Genomic DNA, 21,757 nt, shown 5'->3' on the forward strand with positions numbered 1-21,757 from the left:
TTCCCCTCGATTTTCCCTCTCAGGCAACACACAAGCTGCCTTACAAGCAGTTTTTGAGGAAGACTGCAGACTTTACACAAAGCTGAAAAAAGTTCCCCAACTCTTCTGCATTTTGGGGGGAAAAAGTAATTTAGCTGTTTTTATTTACAGCTAATCCTCCTAAAGATACTACTAGTAATAATAATATCTTTATTTATATAGCACTTACCAAAACAAAGTTACAAAGTGCTTCACATAGCAAGCAAAGAAAACATAAAACTGATCAGATAATGCAGCAAAATACTGTGCTCTTTGTGGTAAAGATTTGAATAAAACATTATTTATTGAGTTTAAAGGATCATTCTTGGCATTGGAAATGGCAGTTTGAATTTTTACAACATTAATCAGTATTAGGTCTCAAGTTAATTATAGGTGATAGGTGGGCTAGTGCATTATAATGCAGCAATTTATGTGGCAAATTTATTAACATTATTATGGAAAGCATGAAGCAATGTAATCATAATTTATTATTTGCTAGATGATATAAATGTATATAAATTAAGAAAATAACATTTGTATAACTTATATAAACTTTTTTTTTTTTTTTTTTACTGTTGTTGTTGAAGAACCTCTGACTGAAAGCAAACCTACGCCCTTGTGCCATGTTTGTCAGCTCAGCGTGTAGCAGCATGGTTCCTACATAGTGTTGCTGTCAATCTCATTAGAGCAAATATGCTTTCCTAGCACACCTCTTTAATCTTCCCCATTGCCCATAGGAGCCTCTCTCCCATATCCACACACACACACACACACACACACACACACACACACACACACACACACACACACACACACACAAATATGAATACTACCACAACTACAGGCAGACAGATGGTTAATTGCGGGCACACGACTAAACATGCAACCTTACTGAAATCCCACAATGCCACTAAATAACTTACAGGTATTCAGTTGAGCACAGAGCACGGAATACCCATCACACATTCTCTCTCACACACACACACACACACGCACACACACACAGACAACTTAATCCATGCTGTTGGCACAAGAGTCTTGGAGCAGCTGCCTTGCTACACACGGTGAAGTCATCTGGCATCATCTGGCTGCTGAGAAAAGCCTGTCAGTTATCACACATTTGGACGGACGTACAATCCTGCACTTGCACGCACGCACACACACACACACACACACACGCACACACAGTGACATACACAAACTCTCACAAGCACATACAATTAATTATGAAGTAAGCCGTATAGATTGGATGGAGGTGACCTGACGGCCCATCCTCTCTTCTCTGTTAGTAACAAACACTCAAGTTTCACAGCAAAGAATACAGCCTCATGAATTCTTAACTATAACTTTATCAATAAACAAAAAGTAGCAATAAATAAACCACTAAGTTAGTTAAGCAAAACAGCAGACTGGCAGGCAGGCGGGCAGGGAAAGATGGCGAGTGCCCCCTTTGTCTGTGTGTTTTTGTGTCTGTCTGAGATACTCTGCCCAACAATGCATGCTATAATAATCTTGAGACATTGTTGATTATGGATGGGGTGCAGGGAATTAGGGGGTGATTTACAGGAGAAACCATCGGGAAGGTAGGCTTGAAGGAGACAAAGGCAGTCTGGAGGACAGTGGATTCCTGTATGCTAAAGCGTATGGAGAAATGTGCTGCACCAATAGGATTTTCTCAGTGGAGTCCAAGGTACTGGGATTTGGGAAACAGGATTAGCTGCTGTGTAATAATGTGGATGTGATGGGGGCAGCGCACTCAGAAAAGTCAGCCCATGTGGTGTGTGTTTGTGTGTGTTTTTGTGTGTGTATGTGTGCGTGGAGTGGGGGGTTGAGGAGAGCAGTCAAAGGGATTAGGAAGGTTCCACAAATGAAATGTTCTTCTTCTCTCTTTCTCTCTGAGTTTCAAGATTTGATGCAAACATTCTAATTTTAGGGCTGAGGGTTGTAATGAAACATAAATGAGGCTAGTTGGGTTAGCAGGTGTGGGACCTCGCTCACACTCTCTCATTCATACACACACAAATACACGAACAAATATACACAATGCCACAAACAGGTATATTTCTTATTTTTTTAAAACAAAAATCAAATCAAAATCTTACTCGTCAGTAATTTATCTTTTTAATTATTATGCTAATATAAAACTTTGACCAACATTGTGACAGATTTTTCAACAAAAGCAATTTGTAGACAGTCACTATTACAGAAAACAATATTTATCTAATTTTGATTCCTGAGTGCAGATTTCTCTATTTATCATTCAGCAACTCAAATTCTGGGCAACCAGAAACAACATGGCAACATTTATAGATGACATCTCAGCCATTATTGTGTTATTAACACAAATCTGTATGACAGTGATACGTCTCCAAGGTCCTCCAAGGGTGCAACAGACACGATGATGATGAGTACCGGATCATTTTTTATTAAAGTCTTGTTTCTTCAGCACCAGCGAGGCGACCTGAGGATCAAAGTCCTGCTCAGTGGGGTTTCACTAAAAGCCTAAAATAAAAATAAAAAATGTAGGCACAGCCAGTCCTGCCATACTCCATTACCACCAAAGCTGTTGTTGTTCCTATTGTCATCCATGTTGGATCAGCCTCTTTAGCCTCTCAGATTGTACTGTAACAGTTGTGATTGGGTTTTATTCATAGTTTCCTATTAGGGATGTACATTTAATTTGTGTAGTTGTATGATTGTATGGTTTTGAAGCTCCGAATTCCCCTTTTTTAAAGGAGAACTCCATAGATTTTACACATCAAAATCTGTTTACAGGTTAATGATCTCAGAGGTAGAAATTTTCTCACCAACCCTTAAAGGTCCAGTATGTAGGATTTAGTGGCATCTATTTGAATACCGCTCGCCTCACCCTCCTCTTCCAAGCGTGTAGGAGAAACTACGGTGGCTGCAAAAAATGCGAACTGCCCTATCTAGAGCCAGTGTTTGGTTCTGTTCTGGGCTACTGTAGAAACATGGTGTTGCAATATGGTGACCTCCGTGCAAGGGGACCCGCAGATAAAAACACCTTATTCTATGAAAATACAACAATTCTTACTTTCAGGTGATTATACACTAATGAAAACATACTTAGAAATATTATATTCCATTTCTGCCAATAGCTCCTCCTAAATGTTACACACTGGACCTTTAAATCCTGATTCAACTGGAAATGTGTTAAATTATGGAAGCAACACACTGTAGAAATGATCCTTTGTGACGTTAAGTGCACTTATAGCTAATTAGAGACATTAAGGAAGATCGTTCCTTTGCTGATAAGTAGCACTTTTATAACAGAGACACTCAAAGAACACTGGACATTTTGAATAGATTTATTCATTGACTAAACACATCATGTCTTTTATATAGTGGCACATGTCTGTTATACAACTAGTAACCATAATTTGAAATTGTGACCTCCATGGTGGCTAACCTTTATTGTCAAAAAGGAGGCTTTTTGTAAATACATTTCCTGTCCAGATATCTCTTCCAGGCTACACACACTGGCTTCTTAAATTATTTGAATCTACAATGGGGGTTGAACCAAAGAACTGTGAGTACTCATTCAAGGTTGGACTGAGATTTGTGGAGACAAATCAGGAGGATGTGACATGAGTAGCTCTTGACTGTTACATATTACTGTACTACCCCCCTCTCTCTACATTTTCATATCTTTCCCCACTGAAAACAACCTAATAACACTGCAATGTTTAAGAGGAATCTTAATCCTACTCTCTGCCTCTCTTTTCATATTTCTGTTTACTATTGCCTCCACTTTGAACCAAATATATTAAAATCAGAGAAGAAGTGAAGATGGATTTTGATATTACTACATTTTCACCTCAAGATACCTGCAGATAAACAAATACGGGCACGAAGAAAATAACACTGGACGAATGGGGAGAAACAAATAAAGGCACGTCAGTTAGCATTACTGTATACTACATAATAGTACCATGGTTGTCCCTGGATCCACTCTACCTCTGTCCTCATCTGTGCTTCATTTAATGTCACTGCTGAAGAAACACAGAGCATTTTTTTCAGACAGCAGCATTTGGGAGCTGAAGTACCGCCCTGCTCAACACAGATCTGGAGTGACAGGTTAGGAAGTGAATAGTTCCCCGTTGCTCTAAGCCTTGACCTCTGATCTGTCATCTCATATCTACAGTATGTTGCCTGGACAAGCCTGCTCCTGTTCCAGATCACATTGAGTTCAACTCTCTCTCTCTTCTGAGTAGCCAAGAAATATGTTTATGTGTCCCAAATTACTAATGATGTACAGGAAAATTGTACTTTCATTGACATTATGGCTTCTTATGGACCTTATTCTCTTAATACAGATTTTGAACACACTACCGCAGTAGTTTCTGAAGCTGGGTGCCTTAAAGAAGAGCCAAGGGTGCCCCAGGATTTGCTCGTCTCAATTCTTTTACTATAAAATTTTAATGATGTTTCACCACATAGAAAATCCAGCAACATGTACATTAACATCATTATTATATTACATTTTCAAAATGAAGAAAGAAAATGAAGAAATAAGCAATAAACATCAAACTCACCATATTAAAAACCCTAAATATGCAATTGTGCTGTAGTTAAGATGTGACATGACAGCTGCATAAAATAAAGAAATACTTTTAACCAACCAGCTTACTTCATTTTTGTTTTTGTTTAATGTAAATGTAATATTTTTCTACAAATCTGTAAAGCAACATCCTAAAACTGCAGACTGCCTTTTCTTCTATATGATTGAGAATAGGCTTATATTATTTAACTTAATGTTGATGTTAGTTTGTGCCAAAAACTGTTTAATCATTGTTCAAATAAATTCTTATAACGTTTTTAGCTGAAAAGATGCATGTTTATGCGTGTTAATAGGATGATTATTATCAGTTAATTGTTTGGTCGATTTGGTCGATGTCAGACAATAGTGTAAAGTGCCAATCAGACAGTTCTAGGTTAACTCTTCAAATTACTTTTCTACTTGTCTGACCAACAGCCCGAAGCCCAAATATATTAAATTAAAAGAGAAATGCAGAAAACCCTCACATTTGAGAGGCTGGAATCAAAACATATTTGGCATTTTTTCTTAATAGATGACTTAAAGTAGCAATTGATTATCAAAATTATTGTCAGTTACTCTTCTGTCGATCAATTAAGTGATGAATCAACTCTTCATGTCAGCACTAGTAATGCATTGTTCATAACATAGGCTTTAAAGTCAGACTGAAAACAGAACAATTCCTCACATGATTCAGTGCTCTGGTTGTTGAGCTGATATATACCCCCATTTATAAATAACCACCGAGTTATCTTATTCTTTATTCCCTTTGGTAGAGCTGAGAACAAGATCAAATGTGTGTATGATGTGAACTGTGTTTACTGTGCTGGCCAGCCATTGAAAACTTGGACTAGTACATATACACAGAGGATGTCTGTATTTCTTACAGAAGAATAAATGTAATAATAAATAGTATAACACATGCTGTTTTGTATTAATCTTTGTGGCTTTTGTTGCTTCCAAATAGTTTATGGACATCTATAAAAGTATTCCATCTTTCCAATTGACTTAATTGAGAGAGTCAACCGCAAAATAAAAGATCCGTCTTGACAGCATCTAATAGGACTTGGCGAGTTCTGCTGGAAGAGAAGTCATCACTTGACAGAAAACTTAATTCCCTATCCATTACTCCAGGACACCTGTGCTGAATTGGCTGAATTGGTTTGTAACACACCATGTTCACTGAACTGCGGGGCAGAACTTCCCCATCAGGTCCAACACAAGACCAGCTACGGCTAAAAACTACCCAGAAGGCTGTAACAGTCAGTCATTTCTCTGTCCTACTTTCCCTCTTCTCATCCTCCTCCTCTTCCTCCTCTCATATCTTCCCACCCTCTAACTCCATCCCTCCATTTCACTCCATCGCAGAAATGAAATAGCAGCACTGGTCCGATTGCTTTAAAGTGCCATCAATAAAAATGAAAACACCACTTTCTGGATGTATCTGGGAAAATTCAGCGGAAGATTGGCTGGTTTGGATCACTGGATATCAGATATTACAACTCACCCTTGATAGGAGAGACATTTATTTAGCTATCCATAACATTCCTGAGTTTCCGTTTCATATGTGCAGTATTTAAATATGCAAAATGAAATGAAATATAAACATGTGCAAAGGATAACCAAACAGTATATTAAACAGCCAGAATTGATAGATCTCAGGTTAAAAAAGCAAACAAACTTTTTCCATTTTCTCATCTTATTTCTCTATCACTGTCGACAAGCAGACCAAAGCAAAAAGAAGTGCAGGAAAGACAATAAAGGCAGTTTTTCACAGCCCTGCAAGGTATAAAACTGGTGGCTACGTATATTGTATATTTCAACTTGTTCATGCCAGCATTTCATTTCAATCCATTTCTTCTAATGCGGGATTGTTTGTGTGTGCACATGTTTGTATTTTGGGTAAAGGACAAAGAGAAACAGATTAAATTATTTATATTGCACTCATCAAGATATGTGGGAAAACAGCAACATCACCAAAAAGAAATCGGATGGGGCAAGAAAAATATGCAGTCAGGCTGTCATACAGGTTTTAAAGTGATGCAACAAAGATCCCCAGCCAGACTCAAGTGGAAACATTTTGGGGCATTTGGAAATCAAGCAGCGGTTCATGGTCAGCATCCTAACCCCTAAGCTATGGGGGTGCCCTGTCATACAGGTTTTAAAAACCTACAGTATTTCTAGACACAAAAATTGGTTAAAGTCCTAAAGATTACGTTTATATACTAGTAATTTGCATCAGCAAATATGTTCTGTTAGAAACGCAGATTAAATTTTTTATCAACAATTGGGAAAAAAATTTAATGGATGTATTTGTCTGTCTGTCTGCTAAATGTTCAGTGACAACAAATTTTATTTGTTACATTATCTGCTCTTGTGATACAAAATCATTCATAGCAACTAAAGCATGAGTAAACTTTCTTATGTTTATTTTTAGACACTCTAAGTACTTGCTGAAGTTTAGGGAATGATCGTGGTCTGGATTAAAAATTGAAAAAGTCAACAGTACCTTGAAGCACTAGACACAATGTGTTTACTTTTTAAACATGTAAATGAAACCACGATTTTTCGCTAACCTTAACCAAAGTACTGTTGTTGCCTGAACCTGACCATGCGCAAGGCAGAATGCAAAATCTGGTCTCCGGTTTCAAAGTCCTGCGTTTTGCACACCCATCCATCCATCCCGACTACCTCCCTAGAACTTGCGCACGGAACAAAAATGTAGCGCTTCCTTCACTGAATAAACGTTGGCAGTGGCAAAAGCAAATTGTTGTATATAAATGTAATTTGTAGGACACAGGATTGACTGTCGAAGTTTTGTGTGCAAACAGTGGCAACATTTTGGGTGCACTTATGATTGCTTTTACCTGTAAATAAAGTGGTAGCAATGTGTTTCCTGACAATTACTTTGGTGGGTACAGTGTTATCATAACAAGTAGAAATGGTGGGCAAAAAGATCCAAGTTGTAATAAATTGGAATTATCCTTTAAGTGCAGTGGCAGTTCATCTGCATGACTGTTGAGCAGCATCTGGACAGCACACACACACACACACACACACACACACATAGAAAGAGACATACAGAGACAGAGACACAGTCAGACAGACACAGAGACAGACAGCCAGGCAGACCAATAGAGACAGGGGAGGCAGGTGCAGAAGACAGAAAGAAACACAGAGAGTGACAGAAATTGATGGAGAGAATGAGAGAGAGAGGGAGGAATGGAGGAGGGTGGCGAGCTCCCCGGGCTGTGAACCTGCCATGTGTAGAGGCATGCTGCACCATCTGTGTTGGGACTGTTTACACAACACACCACTCCTGCAGACACCCTGCAGATACACACCCCGTACCACCTTGCCTAGGACATCACAGGGCAGGGCAGTGGCATGCTTCGCTTCGTGCAGCAATGAAAACAGCAACAAAAATAACAACTGCAGCAAAAACAGGATGACAACAAAACAAAGTCAGGGAAGGGCCAGGCCACATGTTTCACACCAAACACAACAATTATAAAACAGGACGTACAATAAAACAATGCAACATAAAAAAGGGGATATAAAGTTTTGGGTTAAAGTAAAATCTGGTTTTAATTACAAGAAAGGTGACAGCAGAGCCAACAACAATCAAATGGGACAGTATAGAGGAGTAAAAAATGAAAAAAAAAACAAAAAAACATGGCAGCATGTTATTGCTGTTTGTTATTCCACTTGTTACCCTGCAACACAACATGATCCTAAACAGCAATGACAGCAATTGACTGCTACCTGTCATGAGGTCCGGAATCACATGGACTTATCAGAACTGCAATCAAGATCAGCACAGTAGAGATTGAGAGAAGCAAGAAGGAGAAAGGACAAGACAAAGAAAAAACAACAGAAGTGATGTCACATGTATTGACAGAGAAAGCAAGGCAAGACATGATGAGGTTTGTGAGGAGGGAGGATGACGAGAGTGAGGGAAAGAGGCAGGGCAAGTGGGGTAAAAGAAGAAAGGGAGGCAGTCTAGTGCGTGTTGACAGTGCTGCTGTGTCTTGGCGGTGCCAGCTAGACTCTAGAGATGTCCTCAGTAGACACTGGCTGCTCAGAACGTGACCTCTTTGTGTGGAACCAGAACAGACCAAATGGTCAGAGAGAGGTAGTGATGATTGTGGTGGCGAAAGATAAAGGCCTGAGTTTTCCACAAAAGAATTTTAGAAATATATACAAATTGTTATAAACTGACCTTTCCCTAAACCCGTCCCCAAAACAGTGATTGTCCAATCATCCACAACCATAACTAGGCAGGGCAGGCCTGTGAAGATTTGGATTTCTTTACATATTGAAGTAATGCATATGGGGCTGTGTTAAGAGCAATACTGTTACTAATACTATGTATAAAAAGTTCGGAGGGCCGTGTCTTTTTTACCACCCATTCAAATCCAAAAATACATGAATATAGACGAGTGCACAGTGTGTTTGTTTACTCTAACCCCATCTGCTAATGCTAGCATGTGTGGCTAACTAGCTTGTTGCCAACAGAAGTAATCAAGTTACAAGTCACCATGCATATTATTAGCTAACTGCATTATTTTGTGGAGTTACAGGTCAGTTAGAAAAAGCCCCCTTGAGGACTGACACACACTGGAAAGCCAGTAATATCGGTCCTGGATGCTAATATTATTAGCGGCTGTGTCCTGTGTGTATTGGATTCAGGGAACAACTCTTGTCTTCATCCTAAAATCCTTTCCAAGCAAGAAAAACATACTATTTGAAAATACTACCAATAAATCATAAATATAACCTTTGTGTTGCTGTCCAAGTAACTTACTATGTATTTCTATAATACATTTGAACAGTGCTATGTTAGAAATAGGTACACATAATAAAATCTGCTGGCAAAATGGACTGTCACCAACTAAAATTGAGAAGCATCTTCTGTCTACTTCTATTTGAGGTCACAGAACCATTGTTTAAAAAATTACCAATTTTTCGAGTGGTAAATGCCTCCCCTTTCATTGTAAACTACATACGTGCCGTGCTTGATAGGAAAACTGGACAGCTGTAGCAACAGTAACTAAGTGTGTGTGGGTGGGGTAAGCAAAGGATCATTTGCCATTTAAACAGATCAAAAATTACAATAGCACAAGAGAAATGGGGGCAATGCAGCACTGCAACAACAACACAACCTCAGTGCATGCACAGAAGCTGGAAACTAAAGATAAATCTACATTAAAGTCAAAAGGACATGCAGTATCAAGGCTTCCAGATCAGCGACTGATGCAGACCACTGTGTGTCAGACTAACCTGCTCCAACAGTATATATAATACATTAGAGACAAAACAGTAACAAACTTAGTTCATTTGGGCCAGGTGCACTTTGCCTGCGCCAAGGTCAACTCCATGATATCATAACATGAGATCAAAACTGAAACTTGTTTACTGGAAAATCTGCCCATCTGGCTAAGCATCTCAGCTGGCAGCAGGATGAAAAGATGACTCAAAGAAATAATGTTGGGGAATGAGGGAAAAGCAAACGATGTGAATCATGAGTAAGGCCTGGCAGGTTCCGATTGGCTCTATAGTGGAAACCAGACCAGACTGAGACAGACTAGGCTAGGTGCCCAGCGCTGCCACCTAGGGCAGTGGACCAACAGAGAGGCGCTAGCAGAATGAGTATGCCTATTCATTTTGCCAAGTGTGCAGCCTGCTAGGCAGAGCATGGAAGCAAAAACAGAGAGACAGAGAAAAATGAAAGTTTTAGGAAGACATCATGGTCATGGCTGGAAGGGTTTGGAAGAGCAAATACTGAAAAAATGAAAGGAGAGATGGAGAGGAGGACAGAAAGTTGGTTTGAAAGAGATAATGATGCATCTGCTTCACACAATGGGGACAGCAGGACGGCAGCAGTGGTATGACCTCTGAATGACGAAGACTGTGTGGTGGTGGTTCCTGTGATATCCTTCTTACTGAAGTTAGAAAACTTTAACAACTTAAAGTACTATACGGGTAGTTCTGCATGCTTTAGCCTGTACATTCTGTATGCTTTACTGTCAACCACTTTTCAAAGCATAACAATGGTTTCAATGCTAGCCATTGTCGTCAGTTCATGTCAGTGCAGTATGAAAATCATCTAGCTTCTTGAAACATTTAGTCTGGTGTTCTGCCCTCGGTATGTGTGTAGTTGGACAGCTATGCATCTAGCTAAACACACAGCCAGTAAAGGTTATAGACAAGAGTTAGGCATAGTTACAAATTAGAAAAAAGACAAAACAATAGTTAGACCATAGGTATCGTAAAGGTGAATTAATACAGTAACAAGGAAATTGGATACACAAAATTATAGATTAACTGGCAAATTAGTTAAACTGTTCCTCATGCCAGTAAGTATCACCACTAAAAGAACAACACTAAGTCCCCATCAGAAGCACAGCACAGTAAATAATCTAGTAAATAAAGTCCACAAGAGTAAAAGTAAAAAGAGTAAAATACATAACAGCTAGCCCAACAGTAATTTAACAGTTACTTAGAATGTTGTTAGCTACACATTAGCCTCAGACAGCTAGTGTAATGGATAGCTTGGTCAGCACTAAACTGATCGCAGAAAGACTAAATTAACAAATAACAAATCAACAATCACAAAAGAGCTGTAATACAAGGAGTACCTACAGATAATAGTCAAACAAAGGCATTTCTGGAGTAAATGAAAGTAAATATTTCCTTGGTCACAGATCTGACTAAAGGCTGAATGTCAGTTAAACTGTCACTGCTACACAGCTGTGTCAGTGCGTGGGTTGCTATTGGCAACAGAATGTTCTACTGAAACCAACTGCTGGTGCCAGAACAGGTATACGTTTTGTCAGAGTTGCACTCTCATTGCGTGGTAATACATTTAAGAGCTGGGACTGTAAAACTTACTTTCTGTTAAATTCATGGAAGCTCTGAGTTTTGAGATGTTTAAACACAAGGAACCTCCAAATTATACTTTATTCATGATGTCCATCTTTGCCCATTTTTGTCTCCTGAGTTTGATTTCTTGAAACTATTCCTAATTAAATGCAGGACATATTGGCTGCTGTCTCTACAATGTAAGAAGTCAGAGCATCCTTGAAAGCACCAGCACCGTGAGGGAGTCTTCAGAGTGGTCCCTGCTCAAATTTGCATTACCACATGGCCCTGAAAGTATCCATGGCAAGAAAGTAAAGGTGACTCATTGCCAGGTATGATGGATGCCATGCCAGTTTCCAGCCTCTTTAAGTTCATTTTCATATTGCACTATCATGAATGAGATCGATAGCTACCTGCAAGCTAGAAAACAAATCAACAAACTCTTGTTGTTTTGGAAAATGGTTGGCAGTAACATACAGTATACATGATTTGTAGTTAATGGGCTAAAACAGTCATTTCATGCATTCCACTGGAGAAAAACAAACCCGTTAGCTACTGAAGTCTTGCAACATGTTGCATAGATTACTGTTACAGCAAAATCAATTTATTAGCTTTACTTCTATTGACATTCATTCATCACGCTTCTGCATATGCTTGAACTCAAAAGGCATTACTGCAGCTGATCTGTAGATGGACAAGCAACTCCAGAGGCAGAGAAAGCAAAGACATGGGCTAATGTTAGACATGCTGCAGCACAAAGCAAAATGCTATAGAAAATTAGAAGCAGGCTTCTGCTTAATGTTTTGTAATTCAGTGAAATAGATTTGTAATACAGGCAGTCACATCTCGGTTTGATGAAGCAAACTAACTAAAAAGACAAAAACTAAACTTTAAATGTCAGAGCAGCTTAGAGTCTCCAATGATTTTTAAGGACTACAGTGTAGAAAGTTGAGGGTCAGTATAAAGAGGGGACAGTGTGGCTGAAGATGACAGAGGCAGAGAGAGTTCTAATAACCCCTGTACAGAGGAACACTTTGGACCTGCAGATACAGAGGAGAAAAGAAGCTTTAAGGAGCTGGGGGTAAAGTGTCTTTATCTGTACAGGAACTGGAGGCTGCTGGGTCAAGTGGGGCTTGTGGCTGGGTGGAGTAGATAATGAAGTTGGAGTGGAAAAGTTGTAGCAGAGTGTTGGTAGGATCACAAGGTTGTGAGAAAAGAAGACAAGGTTCAGGAAGAAGCTAGGTGTCCCAGTTCATTTCAAGAAAATTAAATTCCATTCGAGCCAGCAACCTTCATATAAACATGCACGGAAGACACTGGGGTTATAACTTTTTCTGTCTGTGCCCTGCAGCAAGACGCAACTCTACAAGGATAATAATAGAGTGTAAAAAAAGGCAGAAATACATAGTTGAAAAGAATACAATTTTAGAACAGAAGGGGAAACTGATAATTTGCAAAATTTTTGTTTGTGTGGGGACTGACCACAGGTGGGTTATTGGGGCTGAAAGCAGAATGGACATTTTGGCAGGAAAACAAAAAGAGAGCAGCCCTGAATATTTGATACATCTATTCTGCTGGAAATAAATGTTGGTGAAGAAAGATGAAAGCCAGAGGAATGATATGTGACCATTTTACCGCCACCGGCACTATCAAAACAGAGAAAAACCCATTAAAATTCAGACATCCTTTTGTAAGTGTGTGAACATACTTTTGCATGCAGTGGCAATTGTATGGCTGATGCTCTCTAGAGACAGTGTGTATGATAAGAAGTGTGTATGACAAGGAGTCAAAGAGAGAGGAAGTGTCACAGAGAAGTCTGAGTTAACAACTGCAGAGTTAACAGAGCAACAAAAGTGACTGAAGAGCAAAGTTCAAAGGAAATGTGACTAGATTTCATGAAAAACTATCAACCTGCACATTAAAAAATAAAAGAGAGTGGGTGTATCTTTGAAGACAAGCCTTCACAATGGGTATCATATGCCTGGTACAAAATCAAATGCTGGTAAAAGTGCAAATTTCTAAGTTCATCACTTTAGCTTCTTTTTTTAATGGCTGTTGTGTAGAAATTATCCATCTTGGGGTTTCCTGTTTGTCTTATAGTCTTATTTTAATCTGTTGGTTTAAATCTATGCTGTAGATTAAGATTCACCATATTTTGGCTCTTGAATGACATCCACAAAATGCCTCAAATATGTCACAAATAGGCTACAGAGGCAGGGTGACATGACTGACAGGCTGTGGTTTAGGACCAACTTTTTAATAATGTATATCAAGGTTAGCATCCCCATTTCTAACTCCAGTGATAGCAGCACCAACCCATTTCCAAACCTCCTTGGACAGAGCTGGTTGGGTGCCAAAGAACTTGGACTGTGAATCCAAAACAACTCAATTTTTCAATAATTTAGTCATCCAATTTTAAAAGTACTGCACACAGATTTTGTATTTTCTTGTGTTCATCTTCTTCTCTTAAAGATGAATAAAATTATGTCAGAATAAATGTGACCGAGCACTGATGCTGGTTAATGGTTGTGCTTATGTGGGAGGCTGCATTTTTTCAGTACAATCATCGCCTGAAAAGATACTTGTAAAAAAAAGAAGAAACCTGTCATCAAGTCCGGGATGGCTTCTTGTTCCCTGTTTGGAGCTGATCTTAGTTTTCATTAGTAGACACTGCATGCTGCTAAAGACATGTATCACACATTAGAGACAAAGTGATGGAAAATGTGAATGAGGAGTATCTTTCGATATAGAAAGAAGGCTGGTACATCAGGAAAAAATTATGTTACATGCCAGTTGCAGGTGAATTTGCTTATCTACTGTAAAGTACTGTGCAGTGCCTGAAAATGCTTTGTGTATTATGGCCTTAGGAAACATATTACAGTTTACAGCTTTTGAAAGTGTTTCACATTTTGCAACATCATGTCTTAACACACCTCAAGAAACAGCACAGATCAACTGCGAAGCCTACTCCGATTTTTATGCACCTCGCCTACCACAACACTGTTATTAGCTGTAACACAGTCACTCCACTATTATTAGCATCATGTGATTCTTCTTAAGAAAGAGTAAAAGTTGGGATAAGAATTGGATTTATGTATTTTTAAATCAAATTGCCTTGCTTAACCTATCTGAATCGGTATTGAGAAACTCTCAATCAGAAGTGTGGACTTGAGTCATATGACTTGGACTTGAGCCAAACCTCAGTCTCGAATTTGCTGACTTTAGACTTGACTTGACAAAATCAAAAGAGACTTGCACCTCGATTTTGATTTTAAAACCAATGACTCATTACTTCACTTGCCTTTTGACTTGGAATGACTCAATATCTTCCTCAAGCCCAAAGATTAAAAAAGTGTGCAGCGATTGAACGGACATACTTTGAATCAATCTTACAGCGGCCAATCACGTAGCACAAACAGGAGGCAAAGGTGCGTTTAGGAAGCGCAGACCAAGTAATGACCTGTTTAGGACTTGAAACACAAAGTGTAGGACTTGGACCTCAGAACTTGTTGGTCTTGACATTGAACTTGACATGGGACTTACAGTGGCTATCTGGACCTAAACTCAGGACTCCATAGCCAAGAGACTTAATTGTGACTTGCAATGTCATGTAACCAGATAATTTTAGTCAAATGTAAGTTTAAATCAGAGTCAGTATAATCTGTTAACAGACTTGGCTTACATGTCATTCTTCTGAATTACAGTGGCATGCACACAATACACCTTATTCTGATTTATTTTCAGTGGTTTCATGTGACGAAAGAGCCAAAGCAATATTTCTATACACAGGCATAGGCATCCTTTTGGACATTAACTCAAGTGTCAAAAAATCATATTAACATCATATTAACTGGGAATACTGGGGAAATTAGGTTCCTGGTTCCTATTACTTTAACCTGGTTATTCATAGTGTAATGTGCATGTAAACAAACTGGAATCGTGGAGACAGTTTTAGAAATGTAGGAAATACTGTCAAGGGTTTAGCAGGTTGGTCACATTTTTATTCAGTTGGTGTCCACCACTTTCTGCTAGAGAGCATGGTAATAAATATTTTAATAACCAGGCTCACATAAGAGACAATGGCATGCAAATCAGACTGTTCCTGACACAACACAGATTTATTGTGACTAACTCTCTGCAATTGTTCACTTTTTATTAGCTGTTCATGACTTGCTTGTCCATTGTGAAGGGTTGTTCCTCATAAAAGCGGGCTGGTGGTATCTGTGCAGCTTAATACTACTGTTGTGACTCTTAGCTGTTGTTCATCTTTTACAAAACACACTCATGATCGTGTCTCTTTGTCTTTTGAAAGTAGTGGTTGTCAAACAGGCACAAGACAAGCATAGTTGCACAGACAGAGAATAGACACATGAACTTACTGTATACACACACACACACACACACACACACACACACACAGACACACACACACACAGACACACACACACAAGCATGTGGTACTTATGTCTATAGTCCACACTGAGCCACACACACAAAGTGATTACAAGCACTCATGAATGGACTCACAAATGCAGACTTTAATGTTTTGTCAATGGTAGGAGGCCATGTCCACACTAATGTGGCTACATATGAAAAAGCTGTTTGTACGATGAGTTCACTGTTCACACTCAAACACCAAAACAGTTACAACTAGAGGTGTTCGTACATGTACGAACGAGTCTTTAACAACGAATCCTCCCCTCACTGGTGACTGAGAGTACCGTTGTTAACTAAGCTGTGAAACCTCTTCCTCGTTAAAAGCCTACTAAATGGCCATGTACTGACGTCCTTTTGAACTGTGATACGTTCACTTACTGTTGTACGCACTGAAGTGCATTTGAACGGTGATGCGACCGCTTAGCTTAAGGGAAAAAAATGAATGAACTTCATAGTCAACGACTATGAATATTTGAACTGTACGAAATGTTTTGAATCAGCAAAGTGATTCGTGATTTCCACCTCTACTTACATCTCTTCGTCCTTAGAGCCTAAAATTGAGAAAGCATCCAATTTTATATAACCCTGTTCTGCCGAAATAGAAAGCACTGTCAATAAAACTTTCTCATTCGTATCCTTTTAGTATCATTCGTATCCAATGGTGGCCGCTGCACGACCCGCAAATCACTGTGTCACTAAAGCTCAGTTGCATTGATTAATTTCACAGTGAATTAATTTCACTGTGCCATTTTCTGGTGTGACCAAGCGCTTAACAGAGTGAAGTAACATTGTGCTCCCGCTGACTTTCTCTATGTTTGCTTAATTTGGGTTTCTGTTTGGCTTAACAACAGGTATTATCATGGATACATCTTACTTTTAAGCCACAATACATCATTTAAAAAAATAAAATCAGTTTTCAATGGTGGAAAACACACGCTTAACAGCATAAGCCAGAGTGAGTGAAACCAAAGATGTAATAAATAAATAACAATATGGATATATCAAATATATCCACATTATTATGGGTAGTGAACACTGTGTTCAATTGTCTGCTTGCTATTGTGTATCCTAAAAGCCAGCTATCAGTGTCTATCATCTGTGGCCTAGCTCTGTCAGCCCTGTAGGACTGCAGCCACATACTGAGGTGAGTCCATTAGACACTTATTAAAGCTGGAAAAGCACAGAACCCCCCAACTATCCACTCTGCAAAAACCAGTGTGTATGTTTGTGCGGTGTCCAGCTGAACTTAGTTTGCTTCATCACACACATCAGAGCATGCAAACAGCTTTGACAAGTACACGCAGAGACATAACTTACTAGACACAAATACACACACTCAGACACACACTCCCCCTCTCGCTCTCATCGGGACTCTGTGTGCTGTGTTCTGCCGGATCTCAGTGTGAGTCTCAGTGTGTGAGTCTCTTTTTTTTCTCCTCTTTTTTTCCAGGCGGCCATCTCTGCTCTGCCTTGCCATCTGTTCTCCATGCTGTGGAACACGGCGCTCCCTCTGGCTGCAGGCGTTTTCGCATGGTGGCAAAAATTGTCAATTGGAGTAAAAAAAAAAATGTTTTTTTAAAAAAAGCACTCAGGACAGAAGTGGTTCAGGATGTGGTCTAGACTATTGAACTATGAGTCATTTTCCTTTTTTTTTTTTTTTAAATCTAATGTGTGTGTCAATATTTGTGTTTTTTATGTACCATTCACATTTCAAGGTTTACTCAGAGTCTACTATAACGTAGGAGGAAAAGAAAGAAAGTGCTGATGGTTGTCTCTTTTCTTGGTGTATTACACTACCTTTGGATATTTTTAGTATCTCTGAGGGTGGCAGTTATAAGTAGTGTTCCCATAGTAAAGTAAGTGGTGAATTCATCCATTTTACAAGGTGGAAGTGGGAGTGATTTTGTTGTTTGGTTGTGTGTGTATTTGTGTTTTTATGTCCCTTCTACAAGCCAATTATCCTATTTACACAGCTTGCTACCTGCTAAGGTTAGACACAAAAAGCAACGGAATCACATAGGAAAGTTGTCTGCAATGGCTTTGCTGACTGAGGGAGAACTTTTTTGAAATGAAAATTTAGTTTGGAAACAATTTTCAAGGTTCATAAAGCAAGGAGATTGAAGTACTTCAATTATACAGCAGACTAAATCTGTATAATAAGCTCATATTTACTTTGATCTATCCATCCACTTCCCACCACGTATCTGGGTCTGTGAAGCAGTGGCAGCAGGCTAAGAAAAGTAGCCTAAATATCCTTCGCCATGACCTCAAGCTCCACCTGGGGAATCCCGAGGTGTACCCAGGCCAGATGGGATATATAATCTTTCTAGTGTGTTCTGCGTCTGCCTCCCAGTAGGACGTGTGAAGAATATCTCCAAAATGAAACGTCCAGGAAGAATCCTGATCAGATCCCCAAACCACCTCAACTGGCTCCTTCCAAATGGTTGAGTTCCTCACCCTCAGCCTAAACATGAGCCCAGACACCAAGCAAAGAAAGCTAATTTCGGGCCCGCTTTGTCAATGATCTCATTCTTTGAATCACTATCCATGTGCACTGGTGCGGTTTGGAACATAGGTTAGCTGACAGGTAAATTGAGGTTCAGCTTCCTCTTCACCATGACAAACTGGTAAAAACATCTGTGTCCACCAACACTGCACCAAACCGACCACCTGATGATGTTACACTCACTAATGAACAAGACCTTGAGATACTAAAAATCACTTGTGGCAGCAACTCGCTCTAAAACCAAAAGGGTAGTTATCCACCATTTTCCTGCAGGGAACCATGACCTTGGACTTTGAGGTGCTGTTGCTCATTTCATCTTCAGTGTCAGTGTCTAATGAGGTCAACTGAACTACATCATCAGCAAAAAGCAGAGATGCATTTCTGAGTTCAGAAAGACTCTCTTCCATCCAAAGATTCTGTCCATAAAAATCACAAACAGAATCATGACAATCATGACATGTTTATTGCATGCTAATAAATTAACATGTTATTAGATGACTTGATCTGAAGTCATGTGACAAACAGTAGCTAGGTAAGCACATTTGGAAGTAAGTGTATACAGGTAAGTAATTAAGCAGGTAAAGGTTAAGTACACTGTCACTGGTCAGCAATGAATTGGCCACTTCCATTAACCTTGTGTCTTTCAACTTTTTTCTTTTCTTTTAATGTTTATACTCTTTTATTTTAGTATTTTTTGATTGTTTTTATTTGTGTGAATTAACTGTTTTTCGCAACCAAAATGTTCGCAAACCAGCCCCGAATTGGCCCTTAAGGGTCAAATAAAGTATTTTGAATTAAACTGAAAAGGTAAGTAATGTACTATAAACATGTAAGTAATTAAACCTACACAGTAGGTAAGTTAAGCATGAATGTATTATGTATCATAAGTAAGCAGACAGGGAAATAATTGGTTTACTGAGCTTGAAAATCTGTTAGTGATAAACATTGTGTGTCGCATTTTACAAAAGTAAATTCTTCATTTTGATAAAAAGCCTAAAATAACTGATCTAATCAGTAGACTACAAGCAGAGTCATTGGGTAGATCTGATAGGGTTGGGTTTACTAAATCTGCATGGAAGAATAACACCTGGGAATCTGGGAACTTCTTAAGTTTGAATTCAAAGAGTGGAAGAGAGGATTTATGCACACACACACACACACACACACACACAAGTAAGGACAGATGCATGAACAAGGACATATTCATGCACCCATCTACACACAGACACAAGCATGAGTGTGTGCAAACACATACACACACACACACACAGGAGGTCCGCTGTGCCTCCCAGAACTCCCATCTGTTTAACCAGCAGTCCAGGTTGGTCTTAATGAGAAATAATGAGCCTTCACTAAATAACAACAGCTTGGATGGATTTCACCTCTACTTCAGATTTTATTAGAATGGCATGGACACTAGTTCATTCTCCAAGTTACAAAATCAATTTGTTTAAACTCAAAACAACATTTAATGACTTTTTCTAAGGGTACAAATGAATTTTGAAAAGCATTGACTATTGGCACATTTGTAACATTATTATAACTAATTTACAATGCAATCAAACATTAAGTTACTCACTGCCAGGTATAGAAAAATCTTACTAAGAAACAAGTTTACAAGGTTATTTTCCCACCATCTCCTTGATGAAGACATAAAAATTCAAAGTACAATCAGATTTATCACACCGACCTCTCTAAATTATGAGCACAAATCTGGATTAAAAGGAGCTCAAAAGGGAAAGAAACTCCTTCCTTCAAATTTTGACATTTTCTCTAATTAATCAGAGCAAGTATGGAATTGCTAGGCCTCTAACAGCTGGCACAGCTGTCAGCATAAACACTAACAACGTGCGTGTCTGTGTCTGTGTGTGTGTGTGTGTGTGTGAGTGTGTGTGGTCGTACAAAGAGCACCAGGCATCAAGTGAGGGAATCCAACTGGCCTTGCACAATTTCAAGCTGGAAGAGAGAGGAGAAAAGGTTGAGTGTTTGGAAAAAAAAGATGCACACAAAAGAAACACACACATACACAGAAAGAAAAGAGAGAAAGAGGCAACAAAATGTATCCAAGTATGAGGGAAACAGGCAGGCAGATGGATTTTGTCAGGCAATGTCTGCCAATCAGGATGAAATGCAACATAGAAGATAGGCACTGAAACACGGTGATATATGTGAAACATGAAAGTGGACACATACATGTACAAACACGCTCACACATTCTAAAATAACAGACCTTGTTGTAGAACTCAAGCAGCTCCTGGTGGTTAAATTCAACAAAGACATTTTCCTGAACCTTGAGAGAGAGAGAGAGAGAGAGAGAGAGAGAGAGAGAGAGAGAGAGAGAGAGAGAGAGAGAGAGGCAGGGTTAGAGTGGGTCAGTGAGGTATAAGAGTGAAGGGAACAAACAACCTAACAAATAAGAAGTTCAGAGAAGTACAAGAACAACGGAGCAGAGGATAATAAAGCAGCAATAAGAGCACAAGCATAAGAGTCATGGCCAAGACTTCTTCAGTCAGCCTCTTGTGCTTTCTATAAAAATCTTCATTAATTATTACTGCTCTCTGGCTAGTACGTACTATCCTCTAAGTCTTATCCATCAGAGTGTTTAAAAATACACTGAAGGCAAAGTCACTGCCCACAAACTCATGGTGGGAAAACCCATCACTCTTCCTCCATTCTGTTTGGCTTACTTTTAAAAAGAGACTGGTCGCATCATATGTAGCCCTTGCTACATACATGTAGCAATACTACATACAAGTATGTAGCATGATGAACAATATATTGTTTCAACACTGACATCACAATGAACTCATGCAGTAACCTTGAAACGCATGCAATGTGATATAGAAAATTAGGCCCAACACGGAACACTACAACAGAAACTATTTTACTGCGTGTTCACTTTTTCATGACAAATTTTAAACACACACTGTCTAGTCCATTTGATAAAGCAGACTGATTCATTTAGCATACAAAGAAAAGGACAAGCTACAAGCTAAGTGTCTGAATGAGTGAGGGGAAAAAGAAACCATCAAAAATAAGGTTCAGAAATGTTACAACCCTTATTTGTAAGATTTTCTGAAATTTCTAAAAATGATGATGCAGAGCAAAAACAGGTACTCTTTCTTTCTGTATTTCCTTCTTTTCTTATCTACTTTCTTCCTTCCTTTAAAATGGAACTACATAAGTTACCTCATATATCTGCTGAAATTATGTAACTTTATAATTTGAACATAGCAAGATATATTTCAACAGAAAAGAGAAAAAGGAAAATACTGCCTGTTATGAAGCCAGAAATTAAATCAATATTAATACAATGATAATGCAAATGTAAGTTACTTTTTCAGGAATATAATGGATAAGGAAAGTGGTGTCTT

At 38.9% G+C, this 21,757-nt stretch overlaps 1 protein-coding gene across 2 annotated transcripts in view; it reads right to left on the bottom strand.

Annotated features, from left to right (window-relative positions):
• Window positions 1–19,755: 19,755 nt before the first annotated feature.
• The window catches only part of commd10 (COMM domain containing 10), a 58,312-nt gene continuing 56,310 nt past the window's right edge, over window positions 19,756–21,757 (bottom strand). For both annotated transcript variants that reach the window (XM_044197905.1, XM_044197906.1), the window contains 2 exons: window positions 20,614–20,673; window positions 19,756–20,339 (listed from right to left, as the gene is read on the bottom strand). In XM_044197905.1, coding sequence (XP_044053840.1) covers window positions 20,301–20,339; window positions 20,614–20,673 — 99 coding nt within the window. In that variant the 3' untranslated portion in view covers window positions 19,756–20,300. The remainder of the gene's footprint in view (window positions 20,340–20,613; window positions 20,674–21,757) is intronic.

The sequence above is a fragment of the Siniperca chuatsi genome, linkage group LG5 (assembly GCF_020085105.1).
Source record: "Siniperca chuatsi isolate FFG_IHB_CAS linkage group LG5, ASM2008510v1, whole genome shotgun sequence".
Lineage (NCBI taxonomy): Eukaryota > Metazoa > Chordata > Actinopteri > Centrarchiformes > Sinipercidae > Siniperca > Siniperca chuatsi.